This window comes from Ornithodoros turicata, chromosome 6 (genome assembly GCF_037126465.1).
Source record: "Ornithodoros turicata isolate Travis chromosome 6, ASM3712646v1, whole genome shotgun sequence".
Lineage (NCBI taxonomy): Eukaryota > Metazoa > Arthropoda > Arachnida > Ixodida > Argasidae > Ornithodoros > Ornithodoros turicata.
In genome coordinates, this window is record NC_088206.1 from 73,178,888 (window position 1) to 73,202,585 (window position 23,698).

The 23,698-nt window shown below is 47.0% G+C and overlaps 3 protein-coding genes across 4 annotated transcripts; 2 read left to right on the top strand and 1 right to left on the bottom strand.

The window, feature by feature from the left end:
- The first annotated feature begins 87 nt into the window (after positions 1–87).
- On the top strand, positions 88–2,131 carry LOC135398331 (protein trapped in endoderm-1-like). The gene has a single exon (XM_064629749.1). The coding sequence runs from the start codon at positions 341–343 to the stop codon at positions 1,376–1,378; it is 1,038 nt and encodes a 345-aa protein (XP_064485819.1). The 5' UTR covers positions 88–340; the 3' UTR covers positions 1,379–2,131.
- Positions 2,132–12,253: 10,122 nt separating this feature from the next.
- On the top strand, positions 12,254–13,378 carry LOC135398726 (G-protein coupled receptor moody-like). Its single transcript, XM_064630110.1, has one exon. It carries the CDS (start codon positions 12,254–12,256, stop codon positions 13,376–13,378), a length of 1,125 nt encoding a protein of 374 aa, XP_064486180.1.
- Positions 13,379–14,141: 763 nt separating this feature from the next.
- Positions 14,142–23,623, bottom strand: LOC135397334 (G-protein coupled receptor moody-like). 2 transcript variants are annotated; one of them, XM_064628861.1, is made up of 5 exons: positions 23,540–23,623; positions 19,340–19,661; positions 18,056–18,340; positions 17,830–17,956; positions 14,142–15,040 (listed from the first exon to the last, which is right to left on the bottom strand). In XM_064628861.1, exons 2-5 carry the CDS (start codon positions 19,642–19,644, stop codon positions 14,783–14,785), a joined length of 975 nt encoding a protein of 324 aa, XP_064484931.1. In that variant the 5' UTR covers positions 19,645–19,661; positions 23,540–23,623; the 3' UTR covers positions 14,142–14,782. The 2 variants fall into 2 exon arrangements, with proteins under 2 accessions (XP_064484931.1, XP_064484930.1); XM_064628860.1 differs by lacking the exon at positions 23,540–23,623 and adding an exon at positions 20,223–23,485.
- Positions 23,624–23,698: the final 75 nt, after the last annotated feature.

Here is a 23,698-nt window from a genome sequence, read left to right on the forward strand (position 1 = left end):
CCGTCAAAGCAGGCACAGCGAGAATAACTGTAAAGTTTACCGCTGGACACGTCGTATATATATCAATCTCCCGAGAACAACAACGTGTCGGACCGTCGTAGGTTCGTCAACATGGTCTGACATCAGCGATCTCATAAATTGTGCCATCTGAATTGCGATCTCTTCTTGAAAAGAGGAACGAGGAACTGGCCTTCCTCCACAGTGAATCAGACATAGATCCATAGATAGTGATACAGAACTGAACGGCTTCCGTTGTGCCTGTTACATTATCCGACTTCTGTTTCCGTTTTTATGAATCACAAGGACACATTCCCTTCACTGCCGTACTACCGTAACAGTCATGACCCAAGATTCTGACACTCAAGATGCTACCAATGCCTCCAGCACGGCACGATCGACCTACTCCTTCGTTGATGCCGACCAGAAAGCCCCTCAAGGTCTACTCAGGTTCGAGGATTACCCGCAAGCGGTCCTCATGACCGGCTTCGTGGCGCTCATTGTGTTCGCCATCTTCGGCTCCGTAGCCAACTTTGTGTCCATGTTAGCCTTAACGCGGTCTTCGAAACCCTCCAACACGACCAACTTGCTTTTGGTGAGCTTGTGTTTCTGCGACCTCATCTTCTGTTCAACGAGCACTCCCTTCGCTGCCACCATCTTCTGGTACGGCAAGTGGGTCTACTCTGAGCTAGGCTGCGTGGCTTACGGCGTCAGCCGCTACTTCAACGTCGGAGCGTCCATGTTCACCATAGTGGCCGTCGCTATCAATCGTTTAATCGTGATCGCTTATCCGAGAAGACACAAATTGATCTTCACACCCGGAAATAACCTGCTGTTCGTCGTGTCCACTTGGGTGGTGGCCTTTCTCTTGATCATCCCACCCACCGGAAAACTGTGGGGTGAGTTCAAGTGGGATCCCGCCATCGGATCATGCAGCGTAGTTCCCTATAACGGTCGTACTTCCAGACCCTTTTTATTTATGTTTGTGAGCATCGCTCCGAATATTACCTTCGTCTACTGCTACAGCAGGATCTACTTTATCGTGCGGAGGACACGGCGTAGTTTACGAAGCCATTCCCGGCGAACGTCCAAGAGTAACACCGTGAGTCTTCCAAACGTCCAGCTCTCCGAGAAGGAAAAAAAGAACGGGAGACTGCTGTGGATGATTCTGGTGATTTTTGTCACGTTTACATTCAGCTATCTTCCGCTGCTCGTCGTGCAAGCGTTCGGAATTTTCCGCGATTCTCCGTGGGTGAGGGTGTTATGTTGTATCACATTTTCCTTTTCTGGATGTATCAATCCCATCATTTACGTCTGTATGAGTCGCGAGTATAGGAAATCATATTTTGAATTGTTCCGGGGTTCAAATGGGACGTCGTAGGTGGTGGAGGCAAAACCAAGATCGTAACAGTATACGATCCAGTCTTGGGCAGCAACTAAGTTAAAAGCAACGTGTGGCTCTAACTAGTTACTTTTTGAAGTAGCTATATAGTTACTTGTCAACGAAGGTAACTTGTTACTCCTTTCGGTTCAAGTTACTGTACTCAGGTGTGGCAATATTTTCAGTTCCGTGGTGTTGTTTTGTCGTGGCTTCAAGTACGCTGCCGTGTTTCTCGACCAGGAATACCGGAAATTTTGTCATTTCATACGCAGCTACGATGTCTTCGACTAAGCCCCACCGAATCCTCTGTTTATAACCCGGTTTAACTATGCTACAGGATGGAACATGTGCTAAAAACAAAATTTTTTAGAGTTACATTTATTCGACTTTTTCTTCTCAGAAGATAACTGTAAAATAATAAGTTACTTTAACGTGAGTTACAAGCTATGTGTAACTTTACTTTTTTTGAATAACTTGCACATGGCTCACTATGATCCGCTGTGATGTCCACGCACAAAGACCGACAACACCGCCATATAGCCTGAGAACAGCACTACCTTGTTATGGACGGACGGGACGGACGTATTTCATGAGCGTCTCCAACTCATTTTTCGATTGATTGCGTTGTGTTTTCTGTGGACTTGTTGTGCCTGTTTAATCTCGAGTGTTTTGCCCTCTTTATGAGACGAATGAACTTATGTTTGTTGTTAAACTTGTTAAAACTATAAACGTACCAATAAACTCATGCTATGACGTCAGCGTGTCAGAGACATCACTCACATAACACGAATGTTTTACTTTATTTATTTATTTATTTGTTTCTCGCGGTGCTCCCGCAAAAGGAAAAAAAAGTTCCCCGCCTATAGGGTGATAACACCCCATAAACCAATGACAGAACAAAACAAATCGTATACCAGATATTTGGTCCACTAAACCATTTTTTTTCTTCTTCGACGATTGGCAGTTCCTGTCCACGTGACCTCGTCAATTGACGCATTCACTCTCGGGCACAGTCTTCAGTTCGTTCTCGCATGAACTGTTTCACCATGTCACATACGACGATATTAACCTGTCATTCATCCGTTCAATTTCGAAGTCTATTTACTTTAAGTCTATTTAAGTCTTATTATTAGACGATGAACCCTATGTTCTTTTGTGTTATAGATGACAGACAAGGTCTCTGTTGACATCTTCGTTTGATGGAAATTAATCAATAAGCCTGCTTTCCGTTTTGTGTGTAGCTTTCTTTATTGCTGTCATGCACTGCGCCTTTGTGCGCTGCCTTCAATATAAATAGTCTGAAGAGCTGTCGAGGTCACTGGTGGATGTCAAGACGCACATTCTAGAAATCCTTGTCCATTTGCTGCTTCTAGAAGGCAGTGCCAGCTTTGTGACTATGCCGGAAACACAGGATCGCGTGCACCGGCAAGGTGTGCAATGCAGGCGATGGGACAATAACCGTGTATTCACTCGAGCGACATCCCCACGGAATATTCTAGTGGAAGAAAAAGCGAAAACACTGCTTACAGAGCCGAAGTTCTGTTCCGTGCTATGTTGAGCTTTCACACGGTGGCGAAGTGCGCATTTAGCAGACGACACTTGGCAGACGACACCGTCAGCTTGTTTTCCTGTTGTCTGCTACGGAATATCTTTTGGCTGTGTAGCAGGATATACCCCACGGTTAGCAGCGTACGTGAAGACATGACTTTGAGCGCTCGCGCTGTCGTGACAGCAGAAAGCCATGGCGCTTTTAGCATCTTCCGCTTCTGGGGGAATGTCGCTCCGGAAAAAAACCAGGGAAAACCTTAGACAGCGCAGGCGGTAGCTATATCGGACAGCGAATTCCGTCGAAGTAAATTTAAACCAAAAGTAGGTTAATTTGTGCAAAGTTTGACCGTCAAAGCAGACACAGCGCTAATAACTGAAAATCTTACCTCTGGACACGTCGTATACTATATATCAATCTCCCGAGAACGACGACATGTCGGACTGTGTGTCGTATGCGAAGGGAGTTGCCTCAGGACAGGAGCCGCCGACATTTCGAACAGAGACTGTTCTTCTGGGCAACTCCCTTCGTACTCCTCTACCAGTTCGCTGGATTTCTACCATCTGTGTGTCGTATACGTTCGTCAACATGGGCCGACATGAGCGATGACATAAATTGGCTCTTCTTGAGACAAGCAACGAGGAACTAGCCTTCCTCCACGGTGAATCAGACGTAGATCCACAGATAATGACACATCACTGAACGGCTTCCGTTTTGCCTGTTTTCAAGTTATCCCGTTTTTATGAATCACAAGAACACAGTCACTTCACTGCGCACAACCGTAACGGCCATGATCCAAGATTGTGACATTCAAAATGCCACCAATGCCTCCTCCTTCGTTGATGCCGACCAGAAAGCCCCTCAAGGTCTACTCAAGTTCGAGGATTACCCGCAGGCTGTCCTCATGACCGGCTTCGTGACGCTCATTGTGTTCGCCATCTTCGGCTCCGTAGCCAACTTTGTGTCCGTGTTAGCCTTAACGCGGTCTTCGAAACTCTCCAACGCGACCAACTTGCTTTTGGTGAACTTGTGTTTCTGCGACCTCATCTTCTGTTCAACGAGCACTCCCTTGGCTGCAACCATCTTCTGGTACGGCAAGTGGATCTACTCTGAACTAGGCTGCGTGGCTTACGGCGTCAGCCGCTTCTTCAACGTCGGAGCGTCCATGCTCACCATGGTGGCCGTCGCTGTCAATCGTTTAATCGTGATTGCTTATCCGAGAAGCCACAAATTGATCTTCACACCCGGAAATAACCTGCTGTTCGTCGCGTCCACGTGGGTGGTGACCTGTCTCTTGATCATCCCCCCAACAGGAAAACTCTGGGGTCAGTTCAAGTGGGATTCCGAACTCGGATCATGCAGCGTAGATACCTATAACGGTCGTACTTGCAAATCCTTTTTGTTTATGCTTGTGAGTATCGCTCCGAATGTTATCTTCGTCTACTGCTACAGCAGGATCTACTTTATAGTGCGGAGGACACGGCGTAGATTACGAAGCCATTCCCGGCGAACGTCCAAGAGTAACACCGTGAGTCTTTCCAATGTCCAGCTCGCCGAGAAGGAAAAAAAGAACGGAAGACTGCTGAGGATGATTCTGGTGATTTTTGTCGCGTTTACATTCAGCTATCTTCCGGTGCACGTCGTGCACGTGTTCGGAATGTTCCGCGATTCTTCCTGGGTGAGGGTGATATGTTGGATCACATTTTTCTTTTCTGGATGTGTCAATCCCATCATTTACGTGTGTATGAGTCGCGAGTATAGGAAATCTTACTTTGAATTGTTCCGGGGGTTAAATGGGACGTCGTACGTGGTGCGTCCCTGCGTACAGATTGCGCCGCGAACGGAGGGTCACCGTGGTGCACTCTAAGAAAAAAGGGAGTAAAACGGGGAGTAATTGCAATTCCTATACTCCCCTGGACTGCAATTACCCCATTTTAGCCCTTAACCCGACATTTACTCCCCAGGACTGCAAATTATTGTCACTGAACTTCGCGAATGGTCTCCTGAATGCAACAGTTTACGTAAATGTGTGCCCTTGGTCAATTTGAACGACATAAGGCTGCATAACTCAGCCAACGTAGCAATTTTCCAGCCACACTGAGTAAGAAACAGTTAGCGCATCTTTCGTGGCAAATTGTGCCCTATGTATGGCGCAAGATTTTATATAACTCGATATATCACGGTTTACGGTTTGCTTCAAGGTATTTTCATGCGTCACACGAGTTATGTACCTGGGACTCTTACAACAGCGCGTGAAATGTAGTCTCCACTCCGTGACATTCATTTACTCCCGAAAGGGACTCTTCTCTTGTGGCAAGGCATTTAGTCCCCCAAAGGAGTAAAAGTACTCCTTTTTTTTTTTCTTCTTAGAGTGTGGAAGCAAAGAATCTCAAAACCAAAGTCAAGATGGAAACAGTACGATCCAGTCTTGGTTAATTAACTAAGTTACAAGCAAGATGTAACTCTAAGTACAGGGTGCGGCACTCAAGTGTGCCACATTTCCGTCACTTCATAGGAAAAGAAGATAAAGTCGCCTGAAATTTTGCACAGTGAGAGCCATTTTCCTGAAGTGCTTTTAGTATTCCTCGCGGATGTCGTCTGTTTGCGCACACAGGAGGCAAAAATTGTTCGAACTTTTTACCCTACGCACTTTCTATGGCCTATTCCCGGTGATTTTTGGGGACACTTCGTTGCCGAACCGCGTTTCACAACGTATTTCGCCACATCACACACAGGTGGCGCAAGGCGCCAAGCGAAACCGAAACTCTTTGAGCAAGCATTGCGTCACCTGTGTATGATGTGGCGAAACTCGTTGTGAAATGCGGTTCGGCAACGAAGTGTCCTGTCGTCTGCTACGGGATATCTTGTGGCTGTGTAGCAGGATATTCCCCACGGCTAGCAGCGTACGTGAAGATACGACTTTGAGCACTCGCGCTCACCTGACTGCAGAAAGCCATGGCGCTTTTCGCATCTTCCGCTTCTGGGGGAATGTCGCTCCGGAAAAACCCAGGGAAAACCTTAGACAGCACAGGCGGTAGCTATATCGGACAGCGAATTCCGTCGAAGTAAATTTAAACCAAAAGTAGGTGATCTTGTGCAAAGTGTGACCGTCAAAGCAGACACAGCGATAATAACTGTAAAGCTTACCTCTGGACACGTCGTATACTATATATCAATCTCCCGAGAACGACGACGTGTCGGACTGTGTGTCGTATGCGAAGGGAGTTGCCTCTAGAGTCACTAAATAAGCTACACTAAAAAAGTAGCTTATTTAGTGACTCTAGTTGCCTCAGGACAGGAGCCGCCGGCATTTCGAACAGACTGTTCTTCTTCTGGGCAACTCCCTTCGTACTCCTCTACCAGTTCGCTGGATTTCTACCCATCTGTGTGTCGTACACGTTCGTCAACATGGGCCGACATCAGCGATGGCATAAATTGGTTCTTCTTGAAAAGAACAACGAGGAACTAGCCTTCCTCCACGGTGAATCAGACGTAGATCCATAGATAATGATACATCACTGAACGCCTTCCGTTGTGCCTGTTTTCAAGTTATCCGACTTCTGTTCCCGTGTTTATGAACCACCAGGACACATTCCCTTCACTGCGCACAACCGTAACGGTCATGATCCAAGATTCTGACAATCAAAATGCCACCAATGCCTCCTTCTTCGCTGATGCCGACCAGAAAGCCCCTCAAGGTCTACTGAGGTTCGAGGATTACCCACAAGCGGCCCTCATGACCGGCTTCGTGACGCTCATTGTGTTCGCCATCTTCGGCTCCGTAGCCAACTTTGTGTCCATGTTAGCCTTAACGCGGTCTTCGAAACCCTCCAACGCGACCAACTTGCTTTTGGTGAACTTGTGCTTCTGCGACCTCATCTTCTGTTCAACGAGCAATCCCTTCACTGCCACCACCTTGTGGTACGGCAAGTGGGTCTACTCTGAACTAGGCTGCGTGGCTTACGGCGTCAGCAGCTACTTCAACGTCGGAGCGTCCATGTTCACCATAGTAGCCGTCGCTATCAATCGTTTCGTCGTGATCGCTTATCCGAGAAGCCAGAAGCTGATCTTCACGCCTGGAAATAACCTGCTGTTCGTCGCTTCCACTTGGCTGGTGACGTGTCTTTTGATCATCCTGCCCACAGGAAAACTCTGGGGTCAGTTCAAGTGGGATTCCGCCACCGGATCATGCGCCGTAGTTCCCTATAACGGTCGTACTTGCAGACCCTTTTTGTTTATGCTCATGAGTATCGCTCCGAATGTTATCTTCGTCTACTGCTACAGCAGGATCTACTTTATCGTGCGGAGGACACGGCGTAGGTTACGAAGCCATTCCCGGCGAACGTTTAAGAGTAACACCGTGAGTCTTTCCAACGTCCATCTCGCCGAGAAGGAAAAAAAGAACGGGAGACTGCTGTGGATGATTCTGGTGATTTTTGTCGCGTTTACATTCAGCTATCTTCCGCTGCTCGTCGTGCATGCGTTCGGAATTTTTCGCGATTCTCCGTGGGTGAGGGTGTTATGTGGTATCACATTTTTCTTTTCTGGATGTATCAATCCCATCATTTACGTCTGTATGAGTCGCGAGTATAGGAAATCTTGCTTTGAATTGTTCCGGGGGTTAACGTCGTACGTGGTGCGTCCCTGCGAACAGATTGCGCCGCGAACGGAGGGTCACCGTGGTGCACTCTAAGAAAAAAGGGAGTAAAACGGGGAGTAATTGCAATTCCTATATTCCCCTGGACTGCAATTACCCCCATTTTAGTCCCTTAACCCGACATTTACTCCCCAGGACTGCAAATTATTGTCACTGAACTTCGCGAATGGTCTCCTGAATGCAACAGTTTACGTAAATGTGTGCCCTCGGTCAATTTGAACGACATAAGGCTGCATAACTCAGCCAACGTACAGCAATTTTTCAGCCACACAGAGTAAGAAACAGTTAGTCCATCTTTCTTCGCAAATTGTGCCCTATGTATGGCGCAAGATTTTATATCACTCGATATATCACGGTTTACGGTTTGCTTCAAGGTATTTTCATGCGTCACACGAGTTCTGTACCTGGGACTCTTACAACAGCGCGTGAAATGTAGTCTCCACTCCGTGACATTCATTTACTCCCGAAAGGGACTCTTCTCTTGTGGCATGGCATTTAGTCCCCCAAAGGAGTAAAAGTACTCCTTTTTTTTCTTCTTCTTAGAGTGTGGAAGCAAAGAATCTCAAAACCAAATTCAAGATGGAAACAGTACGATCCAGTCTTGGTTAGTTAACTAAGTTACAAGCAAGATGTAACTCTAAGTACAGGGTGCGGCACTCAAGTGTGCCACATTTCCGTCACTTCATAGGAAAAGAAGATAAAGTCCAACTCGCCTGAAATTTTGCACAGTGAGAGCCATTTTCCTGAGGTTTTTTTAGTATTCCTCGCGGACGTCGTCTGTTTGCGCACACAGGAGGCAAAAATTGTTCGAACTTTTGACTCTACGCACTTTCTATGGCCTATTCCCGGTGATTTTTGGGGACACTTCGTTGCCGAACCGCGTTTCACAACGTATTTCGCCACATCACACACAGGTGGCGCAAGGCGCCAAGCGAAACCGAAACTCTTTGAGCAAGCATTGCGTCACCTGTGTATGATGTGGCGAAACTCGTTGTGAAATGCGGTTCGGCAACGAAGTGTCCTGTCGTCTGCTACGGGATATCTTGTGGCTCTGTAGCAGGATATTCCCCACGGTTAGCAGCGCACGTGAAGATACGACTTTGAGCACTCGCGCTCACCTGACTGCAGAAAGCCATGGCGCTTTTCGCATCTTCCGCTTCTGGGGGAATGTCGCTCTGGAAAAACCCAGGGAAAACCTTAGACAGCACAGGCGGTAGCTATATCGGACAGCGAATTCCGTCGAAGTAAATTTAAACCAAAAGTAGGTGATTTTGTGCAAAGTTTGACCGTCAAAGCAGACACAGCGATAATAACTGTAAATCTTACCTCTGGACACGTCGTATACTATATATTAATCTCCCGAGAACGACGACGTGTCGGACTGTGCGTCGTATGCGAAGGGAGTTGCCTCAGGACAGGAGCCGCCGACATTTCGAACAGAGACTTCTTCTTCTGGGCAACTCCCTTCCTACTCCCCTACCGGTTCGCTGGATTTCTGTGTGTCGTATACGTTCGTCAACATGGGCCGACATCAGCGATGGCATAAATTTGTTCTTCTTGAAAAGAACAACGAGGAACTGGCCTTCCTCCACGGTGAATCAGACGTAGATCCATAGATAATGATACATCACTGAACGCCTTCCGTTGTGCCTGTTTTCAAGTTATCCGACTTCTGTTCCCGTGTTTATGAACCACCAGGACACATTCCCTTCACTGCGCACAACCGTAACGGTCATGATCCAAGATTCTGACATTCAAAATGCTACCAATGCCTCCACCTTCGTTGATGCCGACCAGAAAGCCCCTCAAGGTCTACTCAAGTTCGAGGATTACCCGCAGGCTGTCCTCATGACAGGCTTCGTGACGCTAATTGTGTTCGCCATCTTCGGCTCCGTAGCCAACTTTGTGTCCGTGTTAGCCTTAACACGGTCTTGGAAACTCTCCAACGCGACCAACTTGCTTTTGGTGAGCCTGTGTTTCTGCGACCTCATCTTCTGTTCAACGAGCACTCCCTTGGCTGCCACCATCTTGTGGTACGGCAAGTGGGTCTACTCTGAACTAGGCTGCGTGGCATACGGCGTCAGCAGCTACTTCAACGTCGGAGCGTCCATGCTCACCATAGTGGCCGTCGCTATCAATCGTTTAATCGTGATTGCTTATCCGAGGAGTCACAAATTGATCTTCACACCCGGAAATAACCTGCTGTTCGTCGCGTCCACGTGGGTGGTGACCTGTCTCTTTATCATCCCCCCCACAGCAAAACTCTGGGGTCAGTTCAAGTGGGATCCCGAACCGGGATCATGCGGCGTAGTTCCCTATAACGGTCGTACTTGCAGACCCTTTTTGTTTACGCTCATGAGTATCGCTCCGAATGTTATCTTCGTCTACTGCTACAGCAGGATCTACTTTATCGTGCGGAGGACACGGCGTAGGTTACGAAGCCATTCTCGGCGAACGTCCAGGAGTAACACCGTGAGTCTTTCCAACGTCCAGCTCGCCGAGAAGGAAAAAAAGAACGGGAGACTGCTGTGGATGATTCTGGTGATTTTTGTCGCGTTTACGTTCAACTATCTTCCGCTGCTCGTCGTGCGAGCGTTCGGAATTTTCCGCTATTCTCCGTGGGTGGGGGTGTTATCTGGTATCACATTTTTCTTTTCTGGATGTGTCAATCCCATCATTTACGTCTGTATGAGTCGCGAGTATAGGAAATCATATTTTGAATTGTTCCGGGGGTTAACGTCGTACGCGGTGCGTCCCTGCGAACAGATTGCGTCGCGAACGGAGGGTCACCGTGGTGCACTCTAACAACAAAACAGGGAGTAAAACGGGGAGTACCAGTCATATCTCGATTATCCGGACACCTCGGGAGTCGTCCCTTTTCGTCCGGATAACGAATTTCCGGATAACTGGGTCAAGCAAACTTCAGGGTAAACCTGGAAAATTTGGTTGACCTCTTTGTAGCTAAAGGAAAGAAAATAAGGAAAAGATTGCTACTTGAAAAATTCGTGCGAAGTGAGCTGCTTGAAATTAGTTGGCACGCGTGTGACGGAATTTTGGTCACAACCACGGGCACCCGCTGCGTCACCCTGCTGTTTTAAGAAGGGTAATGTCTCAGAAAGTTGGTGCCGTGCACACGTTTTTGCCTTTTTGGATATGCCTTCCGCATAGGGCAAAAGACGGGCGATGGTTTCGGACGGCCTGGACATTGACGTTCACACGTGGATTTCTTGCGCCCTGTGGGTATCAAAACGGAGTGACCTCTGAAGAGTCAAACAGTAAAGAAGGCCCCCGTGAGATGTGACCCTTTTCCGGAACAATGCGAACACAGCACATGCCAGGGACAGAGGACATTGGCTCTTTTCCGGAGAAGCCAATCAGAATGACCGAGGTCCTGGAAGATTGTTCTCTGTACTTGCTGTCCGGATACGGATAACGAATTCCGGATAACAGAGACAAAATTCAATGGTAGCAGGTTCGTTCCCTGTAATGCAGTCCGGATAACGAGATTTCCGGATATCTGAACTCCGGATAAGCGAGACATGACTGTAATTGCAATTCCTATGGACTGCAATTACCCCCCATTTTAGTCCCTTAACCCGACATTTACTCCTCGGGACTGCAAATTATTGTCACTGAACTTCGCGAATGGTCTCCTGAATGCAACAGTTTACGTAAATGTGTGCCCTTGGTCAATTTGAACGACATAAGGCTGCATAACTCAGCCAACGTACAGCAATTTTTCAGCCACACAGAGTAAGAAACAGCGCATCTTTCTTCGCAAATTGTGCCCTATGTATGACGCAAGATTTTATATCACTCGATATATCACGGTTTACTGTTTGCTTCAAGGTATTTTCATGCGTCACACGAATTATGTACCTGGGACTCTTACAACAGCGCGTGAAATGCAGTCTCCACTCCGTGACATTCATTTACTCCCGAAAGGGACTATTTTTTGTGGCAAGGCATTTAGTCCCCCAAAGGAGTAAACGTACTCCTTTTTTTCCCCTAGAGTGTGGAAGCAAAGAATCTCAAAACCAAATCCAAGATAGAAAGAGCACGATCCAGTCGTGGTTAGTTAACTAAGTTAGAAGCAGCGTGTAACTGTAACTACAGGGTTCGGCACTCAAGTGTGCAACATTTCCGTCACTTCATAAGAAAGGAAGATAAAGTCCAACTCGCCCGAAATTTTGCACAGTGAGAGCCATTTTCCTGAAGTTTTTTGTTTTAAACACTTGCGGACGTGGTCTGTTTGCGCACACAGGAGATAAAAAATGTTCTAACTTTTGACCCTATCCATTTTCTATGGCCTATTCGCGGTGATTTTGGGGAAACATCGTTGACCAAAAAAAAGAAAAAAACTTCGTTGCCGTTGGGGAGTTGCCTCAGGAAAGGAGCCGCCGACATTTCGAACAGAGACTGTTCTTCTTCTGGGCAACTCCCTTCGTACTCCTCTACCAGTTCGCTGGATTTCTACCCATCTGTGTGTCGTATACGTTCGTCAACATGGGCCGACATCAACGATGGCATAAATTGGCTCTTCTTGAGACAAGCAACGAGGAACTGGCCTTCCTCCACGGTGAATCAGACGTAGATCCACAGATAATGACACATCACTGAACGGCTTCCGTTGTGCCCGTTTTCAAGTTATCCGACTTCTGTTCCCGCGTTTATGAATCACAAGGACACATTCCCTTCACTGCGCACAACCGTAACGGTCATGATCCAAGATTGTGACATTCAAAATGCCACCAATGCCTCCTCCTTCGTTGATGCCGACCAGAAAGCCCCTCAAGGTCTGCTCAAGTTCGAGGATTACCCGCAGGCTGTCCTCATGACAGGCTTCGTGACGCTCATTGTGTTCGCCATATTCGGCTCCGTAGCCAACTTTGTGTCCGTGTTAGCCTTAACACGGTCTTCGAAACTCTCCAACGCGACCAACTTGCTTTTGGTGAGCTTGTGTTTCTGCGACCTCATCTTCTGTTCAATGAACACTCCCTTCGCTGCCACCATCTTCTGGTACGGCAAGTGGGTCTACTCTGAGCTAGGCTGCGTGGCTTCCGGCGTCAGCCGCTACTTCAACGTCGGAGCGTCCATGTTCACCATAGTGGCCGTCGCTATCAATCGTTTAATCGTGATCGCTTATCCGAGAAGCCAGAAGCTGATCTTCACCCCTGGAAATAACCTGGTGTTCGTCGCGTCCACTTGGGTGTTGGCCTGTCTCGTGATCATCCTCCCCACAGGAAAATTCTGGGGTCATTTCAAGTGGGATCCCGAACTCGGATCATGCAGCGTAGTTCCGTATAACGGTCGTTCTTGCAGACACTTTTTGCTCACGCTCATGTGTGTCGTTCCGAATATTACCTTCGTCTACTGCTACAGCAGGATCTACTTTATCGTGCGGAGGGCACGGCGTAGGTTACGAAGCCATTCCCGGCTAACGTCCAAGAGTAACACTGTGAGTCTTTCCAACGTCCAGCTCTCCGAGAAAGAAAAGATGAAGACGGAGAAGAACGGGAGGCTGTTGAGGATGATTCTGGCGGTTTTTTTCGCGTTTACATTCAGCTATCTTCCGGTAAACGTCGTGCACGTGTTCGGAATATTCCGCGATTCTTCCTGGGTGAGGGTGACATGTTGGATCACATTTTTCTTTTCCGGATGTGTCAATCCCATCATTTACGTCTGTATGAGTCGCGAGTATAGGAAATCATATTTTGAATTGTTCCGGGGTTCAAGTGGGACGTCGTGCGTTGTGGAAGCAAGGACTCAAACCAAAACCAAGATCGCAAGATTATGATCCAATCTAGCAACTAAGTTAAAAGCAACGTGTGGCTCTAACTAGTTACTTTTTGAAGTAGCTATATAGTTACTTGTCTACGAAAGTAACTTGTTACCGCTTTCGGTTCAAGTTACTGGACTCAGGTGTGGCAATATTTTCAGTTCCGTGGTGTTGTTTTGTCGTGGCTTCAAGTACGCTGCCGTGTTTCTCGACCAGGAATACCGGAAATTTTGTCATTTCATACGCAGTCACGATGTCTTAGACTAACTTCCTCCGAATCCTCTGTTTATAACACGGTATAACTATGCTACAGGATGGTACATGTGCTAAAAACATTTTTTTTTTTTTTAGACTTACATGTATTCGAATTTTTCTTCTCAGAAGATAACCGTAAAGTACTAAGTTACTTTAACGTGCTAACTGTAACTTAGTTACCGGCTATGTGTAACTTTACTTTTTTTGAGTATAACTTGCACATGGTTGACCATGATCCGCTGTGGTGTCCACGCACAAAGAGCGTCAACAGCGCCATATAGCCTGAGAACAATACTACGTTGTTATGGACGGACGGGACGGACGTATTTCATGAGTGTCTCCAACTCCTTTTACGATTGATTGCGTTGCGTTTTCTGTGGACTTGTTGTGCCTTTTTAATCTCGAGTTAGTTTTTTTGCCCTCTTTACGAGACGAATGAACTTATGTTTGTTGTTAAACTTGTTAAAACTATAAACGTACAAATAAACGCATGTATGACGTCAGCGTGTCAGAGACGTCACTCGCATGACACACATCTTTTATTTTATTTTGACTTTATTTATTTGTTTGTTTCTCGCGGTGCTCCTGCAAAAGGAAAAAAAATCCGCGTCTATAAGGTGATAACACCCTATAAACCAATGAAAGAACAAAACAAATAGTATACGAGATATTTTGTCCACTAAACCAATTTTTTTGTTTTCTTCGACGATTGGCAGTTCCCGTCCACGTGACTTCGTCAGCTGACACATTCACTCTTGGCACATTCTTCAATTCGTTGAGTCGTTATTTGATCCCACGCATGAACTGTTTCACCATTTCACACCATGATATCATCTCTCATTCATCCGTTCAATTTCATGATATCTGCGTTGGATTCTTTCATCCCCATTGTCATCCAAATAATTCTGTTGATGTAGATGTTGATCATGATATCTGCCTTCTATTATTTCATCGCCATTATCATCTAAATAATTTTGCTGATGTTGATGTTGATGAAAAAAAAAAAAAAAGAACACTCCCACTGAGAGCGTATTACTTTAAGCTGTCGCATACTCCCATTATCATGGAGCTAATACATTAAGTGTATCATCTATTCTGCTCATCACATCACACGTGATGAATCGGCTCGACTATTTGCAGGCGACTTTCACTCAATCCGCTGACATTTTAGGCCTCGCTTAGTGTGTGCATCGCGATAACAGAGACCATAGTCTTAGCCGGTGTGTTCTCTTCCGAGCCGTAATGGCTGCTTCCATGGCGTCGTGCTAGAAGACACGGAAAGCACGGTGCCAGCGTTGAGTGGTAAGCCTGTCGGTACTGTTGATTGGTGACACCGTAGATGAGGGGGTTGACGCATGCGCTCAAGTAGAGGAGGACGTAACCGACTAGGTGGACGCTCGGGTAGAGAACATCCGGGTCAGCTACCTGGGAAAGAATTGCTTATTAATATTGGCAACCTCAGTTCATACGGATTGGGGTTGGGATACGAAGCGGATGAGTTGATGCTACACTGTTAAAACAGAACTTGACCACATAGCACGCTCCTAGCCAACCATCATCCCGAATGACAACGTTCTCGCCCCTGATTTGTTGAAAACGAGAGGCGGAGCCTATTTTGTTCTCATTATGCACGGCACAGAATAGGCTCCGCCTCCCGTTTTCAACAAATCAGGGGCGAGAACGTTGTCATTCGGGATGATGGTTGGCTAGGAGCGTGCTATGTGGTCAAGTTCATTTTTAAGGGTGTATGGTTGCAAGTTCGTACCCGGCGCTACCAACTTAGTGGTACAAGTTGCTGAGGTCCTCTGCGAAACATTATTTATTTCCACAAATCGTCAGGGGCAATATCGTAAATAGAATTATCTATTTATTTTATTTGAAAAGTACCCATCGTTGTCTTCTAACACACCTTAGACACATTGACGTCTCAAGTATACACTGACATAATTGTAGAAACAAGCGCGTCCGAAGTATCTATCGTACAAGATAGCGATAAACTTCTTCTGCACCCTTTGGATACAAGAAAAATGAGTTCAATTCAAAGGATCCCATACTACTTGAGGCCAATTCCAGACTACTGCGCACTAACGATGTGTATACAACAAATACAGTCTCGGAATTGACGAGTTATCCGTGATATCAAACCAAGGACTCGCAGGGCAGCATTAGAAATGGAGGACTCATGTTGAAGAAACTGTAGAGCGTTATTTAAGAGTACGCCAAGATCACGTATAACACCCACCCTGGTTATAGCGGCATCAGTGAGTTGATCGTCGAAACACAATACCTCATGTTTTCTAGATCCTTGCACGGTGTGGGTCCGTGCGCCCAGATATAAACGCACGTCCTTTATAGGTGGATAAAGTTAAGGACGACCTCTGTGGCGTCGCTGGTGGATATGCAACAAAAAATCCGTGGCCTAATGCCGTTTAACTGTTCCTCAGTGCTGCCTACTTTTATCAAAGGCGGCGCTTCTTTAAAGTATGATTGAGGTTGATTGCCTCGAACGACGTGATAATGAAAGAGCTCGAGGTCTAGGAGTGGCTATATTGTCAAGTCATCGTAGACAATCTTCGTGACGCTTCATATTCGCAGAGGAGGGGAGTGCCTCAATACTCTAACAGGAAGCGCCTCCATGTTGGGTATCGTTCTCGCCTAGACAGCGACCCAGACACGTCTGCGCCGATGTATATAGACAGTCTATATCCATGCGCGTCTTCGTGGCTGTCGACGTCATTGAGGTTTCCACGTCTGGCAAATGTGCGCTCACTAAGGTCATTATAGGTCGCACGCATTGATATGTCGGAGCTAACAGACGCAACATGGATGAAGTGTATGGGGGAAGTTCTTGCGTCGTCTGATAGAATTAGCGCCCTCGAGACTACGACCTACTCCTATAGGTAGTGCAGTGGCGTAGCCGGAGGCGTGTTTCCAGTGTTCATGCCCCCAAAATTGTACCCTTGGTATGACACGCGAACTAAACCCGAGACAAGGAATACAAAAACAAATTCTCGTTACACAGCAACAGTTTAATGGTAGTGAATTGGTAGTGAATTTGGGAGAACGGATATGAATTCCAGTCCACCATGTAAAGGTCCTGCAGGTCCTTTCCAGAAATATTTTTCAGACTACGCTACTGCGCTTGCACGAAGCTTGAGAAGATCCCTCTGTGGTGTTTTCGGTAGATTCGGTAACAGTGTTTCGTGCCTGTGCTACTCTCCTCAACTCTGCTCATTCGCAGAGAACTGCGTTTTGAAGACATTGACCAAATATTGTTCGTAACCAGAGTTTTTGAACGCCATAGTCTATGACGTACATCTGAACCGCCACAAATTGAATTAGAAACGGGCCCTATTGAAATTTTGTTCCTGGGGTTACCCCAGAGCCTGAGGTCTTATTATGGGATGTTTGGGGTTACCCCAGGAACTAGGGTTACCCCATCCGTCCCATAATACCTTGAGACCTCAGACTCTGGGGTAACCCCAGGAACAAATTTTCAATAGGGCTGACGTGACCCAAGTAGTTTCTCAGACAGCACAGTCGTACATCTGTAGTGCTGGGGTTCTGTAAGCAATTACTCAGATTATTTGCGGCCGGGCCACCTCGCGACCTTTGTCATTACCCAGAATATGTTGAGGTGACGCCAGGGACTTTAGGAGTAAGACCTCGAGGGTTCCTATAGTTACCCCGGAATGTCCTGGGAACATTTAATAGAACATTTTAGGATAACCACATGCATGGTTTGTTAGGGTATCCTCAGGACGTCTTAGGGTGTCCGAGGACGTCTTGGGGCAACCCTATAGGAAGCATTGACGTAACCCTAGGGCGTCTTAGCGTTACCCAAGGAGTTGCTGGGGTTACCTCAGCACAACCTTAGGATTTCTGCACTCTTAAAAATGAACTTCACCTCATAGCACGCTCCTAGCCAACCATTATCTCGAATGATATCGTTATCTGCCCTGATTTGTTGAAAACGGGGGGCGTACGCCATTTCTGTGACACTTATGCTGTTCATAATTGTCACAGAAAAGGCGTACGCCCCGTGTTTTCAACAAATCAGGGCAGATAACGATATCATTTGAGATGATGGTTGGCTAGGAGCGTGCTATGAGGTGAAGTTCATTTTTAAGAGTGTGGGGTAACCTCGAGATTTTCTTAGGTTACCTCAGACCTTTCTCCGATAGGGAAGCGCATCTAATACAAGAGTCGCTGACCTTGACAATGGTGATAGGCAGATAACACGCGACGAAGGAACAAAAGATGAAGAGCACCATACGGGTAAGTCGCCACTCGTCCTTTCGTCTCTTGGCAGCTTCGCCCTGGTGCGAGGCTAGTTGCAATCTGGAACATCAATTAAAAATGCACTCTGGACCACAGAAGTCCAAAAGGAGTTGGAGAGTCGATCAAATCCGAGACCTGCACGACCTGCGTGATTAATACCTCGACTTGCGGACAGTCCAGAAGATCCTGGCGTAGCAAACGATGATCGCGAGACAGGGTACCACGAAAGCGCAGACGAAGAGAAATGCTTTGGCAGATTTTCCTTCCACCGGAACGATAGAGCAATTGAGACGTTGAGGTTCCAATCCGAAGCGTCCCCAGGCCCCGAGGGCTGTCGGTATCAGGACTACTGCTGGCAGCACCCAAGTGAAAGCTACGGTAGCGATGATGCTTCGACGGCCGTACAAACGCTCGTAGGCGCCGGGATGGACGATTAGGACGTACCTGCAGTAGATATCTTTCATATTCTACTCTACACTGTAAACTTTTTCACACCTGTAAAGGTGTGTGCTATGCACATTCAACCTGGTTGCGTAACATTGCATCTCCAGGATGATATTTTACAAAATTTGAAAAGCATTACTAAATATCAAGTGTCAGTGCAAATCTTGCTTTCATTATGTCTTGGATATCGTAGGTACGAGCTAATGCATATATGCATCGCTATCGATAATCAAGCACGCGCAAGTGTCTACAATACTGTTGAACAATGTTGAGATGTTGCAAGACTGAATTTTTGGAGGACAGACAACACTCGAGTAAAGAAAATTTGTGCGAAACCGTGCTCCATTATGATGTTACCAAAATTACACCTAAAAAGGCGTGCGCCATGCACGTTGTTACACCTGTAAAGGTGTGAAAAGATTTAGAGGGCATGGACTGATCCATCCGTCCAGGGCATGGACTGATCCATCCGTCCAGGGCATGGACTGATCCATGCCCTATTCTCTCCATACTATTGTGCCTACCTTATTTTGCACGCTATCAAAATGAGGAGTTACTTATTTGATGACATCAGCCCTCAGCAAAAGCGTTGAGGACGACAGCATATTAGACTTTGACGAAGAGCCCTATGTTCTTTCGTGCTATAAATGGTCAGACAAGGTCCCTATCTTGAAATCTTTGTTGGATGGACAATAACCAATAAGCCTGCTTCCTGCTTTTTGTGTGGATTTCTTTGTTGCTGTCACGCGCTGCGCCCTTGTGCGCTGCCTTCAGCAGAAATATTCTGAAGAGCTGTCAAGGTCACTGGGGGATGTCAAGACGCAAATTCTAGAAATCCTTGTCCATCTACTGCCTCCAGAAGGCAGTGCCTGCTTTGTGACTATGCCGGGAACAACAGGCTCGCGCACACCGGCAAGGTGCGCATTGCAGGCGATGGGAATAAAGGGGCAGGCGACTAAAGTGGCGTTGATATCTGCCTGTACCCGATCGTGCACTAACCTGTTTACGGTGATGGCTGTGATGGACAAGAGCGAGATGCCGACATTAAAATAGCGTCCCGCTGCGACGACCCAGCAGAGTCGTTCTCCGTGGGCCCAACTTCCATGGAGGAACCTGGATGCTGAAAAGGGAAGGTTCAACGCACAGAAGAGAAGATCTGCCACGGAGAGACTGGCAATGAAGGCAGCGGAGGCACTGCGGACCCGTTGGGATGTTGCCAGGGCAACCAGGGTCAGCAAGTTCCCCGCTATGCCAACCACGGCGACTGCAACGACAAAAAGGCCTACAGCGATGCTCTGTGCCATGGAAGGGCTCTCGGACTCTGCGTGGGGTAACAACCTTCTTGTAGCACACGTTGGAAGCTTTTCGTAATAACAACAATCAATCAGTCAGCCAGGCGCAGACACACAGAAAGACCTAAAGAGATCAGAAGCTTGTTCCACCGCTATCTGGCATTTTCGAATGCATCCCGTATGCAAACGGCGTCACGGTGGTGGTGATGGTGAAAGGGCTTGCCGTTGTCGGCCTCACGTATGTGGGCAACGTCACGACTGACGCGATATGCGTCCTGGGCCGACTACTAGGGGAACTGTGCCGAGATATGTCTGAAAGCGTCTGAGGAAAACCCAGGAAAAACCCCAGACAGCACAACCGGCACCGGGATTCGAACCCGGGTACCTCCCAGTCTCGACGTGACATGGCTAGCATGCTAAACACTGAGCCACGGGAGCTGGTGAAAACACGCGTCACTTTTGTGCTCACATATTACACACGGCATATTACACATATTACATATTACACAGGGCAGCTAAAGGGTACCACGACGCAAAAAAAAAAAAAAAATTAAATAATCGACAATAAAGAATAGAAAAGGTTTACGTACCAGATATCACGGAGGGGACTGTCCACTAGTTCGTCCGTCCGAAAAGTTCAACCATCGTAACCGCATTTCAGCAAAACAGAAACGCCACGCTAGGTCGTGCTCATATTTCGTCTGCGACTCTCCTGGAAAGCTTCTGAATGGTTCGCGAACGAATGGGCAGATAGAGTTCAGTCTTCTCTCTAGCAGACGTCGGTAGTCATGTACATCGACACAAATGCTCAGATTCTCGTAACACTGGCATTATTTACCCGAACAATCCTGGATATCTCGCGGAAATTCTGAAATCACGGTAGTTGGGGATCCGTTTACTATTTCAGTACAATCCATCGTGGTTCAAACACCGATGCGGTTAGACTGCACGTCAAGCTTGTTGTTTGCAACCATCGCACGTATGATAGAGACGGAACTATAGGTATGCGGAACTGGAAGCTTCGGATCAAGACGACACTTTCACAAAAAAAACACAAAAGAAGAAAAGAAATCGTCTGCTGAACGAAAACAAAGTATCGCGTTGCAGCTCCTACGTGGTTTTCCGCTTCACTGTCGTTTTTTCTCAGCCGAAGATCGTCGAATGTGATGAAATCCTGTCCATTCGAAGCAAACGATCACAGCAGCAATGTCGTCTGCTAAACGGGCACAGCGTCGCGCGTTGTCGTCTGCGCGATTCTTGTCACATTTCCCACAAATGTCGTCTGCAACATAGCCACTGCGAGAAACTTGGGCGAGATTCTGAACGCGGTTACATCTTTTAAGCGACACTGACTGCTGAGCCGATAAATGTCACCGTGTGACGCAACTTGAAATGCACGCCGTGAGAGAATTTGACGCCGCCGAGATGACAGACGAGGGAGAGGAGAAGAAATGTGAGAGAAAGTGAGACCGTGGGAAGGGGTCCTAATCAGGATGTGTTGCTGGGATGTTTAAAACGCTGGACAGATTGTTTTTTTTTTGTTTTTGTTTTTAGAGGATAAGGGGGTTAATGAACTGCCGGCGGCTGGGCTCAACTACGGCATTAACTCCAGCGACAGTAGCGGTGAGGAGACGGCGGCGATGTCGGTTTAGGTGAAGTTAGCCAAGGTTAGCTTAGTGAGGTTAGTATAGGTCACGTTCGTGCTGCTTGGCTCACGGCTATGGTACGAGGCTATGAGTTGAACTTGTGATTCACACACTCTAGGGCTATTCAGCGTTGTTGCAGTAGCTTATCCGGTGCCTGCAAATGGTGCACACCGGGGATGTTGTACCCTGTGATCAATGGATCGATAGAAAACAACGCCACTCATAGCCACTGTTGCTTTGCGATGCTAACACGAAAAAAAAAAAAAAAAAGAGAGAGAAAAAGATAGGCTTTCTTCATCACGGTAAGTTTGCCCATGCACACCTGCGGAAAACGAAAATGGCTCTGCGTCTCTCACTATTAGGGTTTTGTTCACGGAACATATTTTCGTGCACTGTATCAACATTTTCACAGAAACTCTATTTCTACACTAATATTTCACGTATCTCACATTCACATTTTCTAGCTTTGTGCGCCGTCGTCATCGAATGCAACGCGCTAGAGATCACTCGCCTTCGCAGCAGACGACATCTTATTACCTAGCAGACGACGTCTTTGAAGCCACCGCGCTAAACCGTGAATCACTTTCATTTATTCTCAGCGCGTCCTTGTTGCTTTGTGAGGAGATGTCTATATGTAACATGTTTTGTGGTGACGTAATGTCGAACTGTCACGTGGACACGTGTTACAGAAGGGCTTCCAGTAACAGGACGGTAAGAAGTAAGGGGAACGGTGAAACACGCCGGCATAGTTGCAGACCATCTCATCCATCAGTTGTTGGAGAACAGGACACGATAAACGGCGTCTCACGAAGAGCGAACAGATAGCGTGCCTCCTGGTTGGCCACAGACTTTTATTTCGTTTTCAAACTGTCGTTGATTGCGAGCGCATTCAGATAAGAAAATTGTTTAACTCGCTACGGTGCTCGTAGAAAACATAGCTTTTAATTTCTGATTTACTCTCGACATCTAGAGGTGGAGGAGCGCCAGGAACGTGAGAGGAGGAAGCTAAAGTCGTGTCGTTGTCGACGAAAAGATAGAAAGGAAAAGAAACGAATAAAAATAAGATAAATAAAAATAATAAATAAAAGTTGAAGCGAAGAGAGATGTTTATTGTTGACAAACTACAACATCTACTGAACCTGATTGGTCGAAGGCATATCGATCACTCGGAGTTCGTATCGAGATGCCTCTCTCTCTCTATATATAGATATATTCTTTTTTTGTTCTGATTGCGATACTTTTTGAGATCGGTATCGGTCAAATGGAACTTAGGCAAGTCGTTAACGAAATAAAGGGACACCATCTACGCCTTCTAGAGGCTGATCCAAATTTGTCGTTCTAGTCGCCAAAGGGTCGCCAAAGCAGTTGATACTTCGTAACTTCGTATCTCTGAAAAGAAGCCCAGCCAATACCGACAGAACAGGTAGTCAGAAAGATCTGGAAGGGGCAGGCATGGAGAACGAAAGATCCAGGATCGAAATGACGAAGCTAAGACTCACAAGCACGAGGTTCCCTTCAGGGCCATCGTCTCCCGAACGCGGCACCTGGCAAAAGGCCCTTGCCGCTGTTTTCTTTCTTCTTTTTTTTTCTTTAAGAAAAAAAGCCTGGACACCCTCTCACCAGGACAGGTCTTCAGAGTCGCGCCCATACTCGAGGCGTTGCATGGAAAACGTGTAAGGGTCTTCTGACTAAACATCCTCCTAAAGGGGGTAGCATGGAGAAGCATATGGTCGCACCCCTTTCCAGAATCAGGCGGGGATCCCGTTCAACGACTTCATAAGACTGCTCGAGTTATACCTATACCTGCCTACGACCTGCGACCCCACATCGCCTGACTCGAACTGCCCTAGAAACTTGCTTGCCCATGAAGTAATTATTTACTAAAGAATAGCAAGCCGCCCTTTCTGGCTGACTTTTTCTCTCAAAATAAATAGATCTCCCAGCAGATATACGTATTTTGCTGCACCTTCCCGACACTATTCCAACACCCCTAGAGATGAAAATCCTGCGCAAATCCCTGTCCTTGGACACTTTGGACCATCCGCCCCATGAAGAACTGTCCAGTGAAAAACACAATAGTGACTCGGGAGTTCCTTCATTGGCTACCTCTGCACGCGGAGGTTGATCGACAGGGGTCGAGCACAAAAACGACCAAGCACGCAGACGAGCACCAAAGTGGCCACCTGTTTCAATCTTTCGCAGAGCTTTGGATGCCCACACCGCCTAGCTTACTGAATGTGACAGTCACCTGCTCCACTCACCTTCCTTTGAAACATCACCAGTATAAATGAAAACTGCCGAAGGAAAGAAATGCAAACTTTTCTGTATTGTGGTGCCGAGCAGACGATAGCTTGCGGTGTCTGTCGTCTGCTCTGACCGCGGTGCTTCGCGCGTTGTTTGCGAAATGCGACACTAGATAA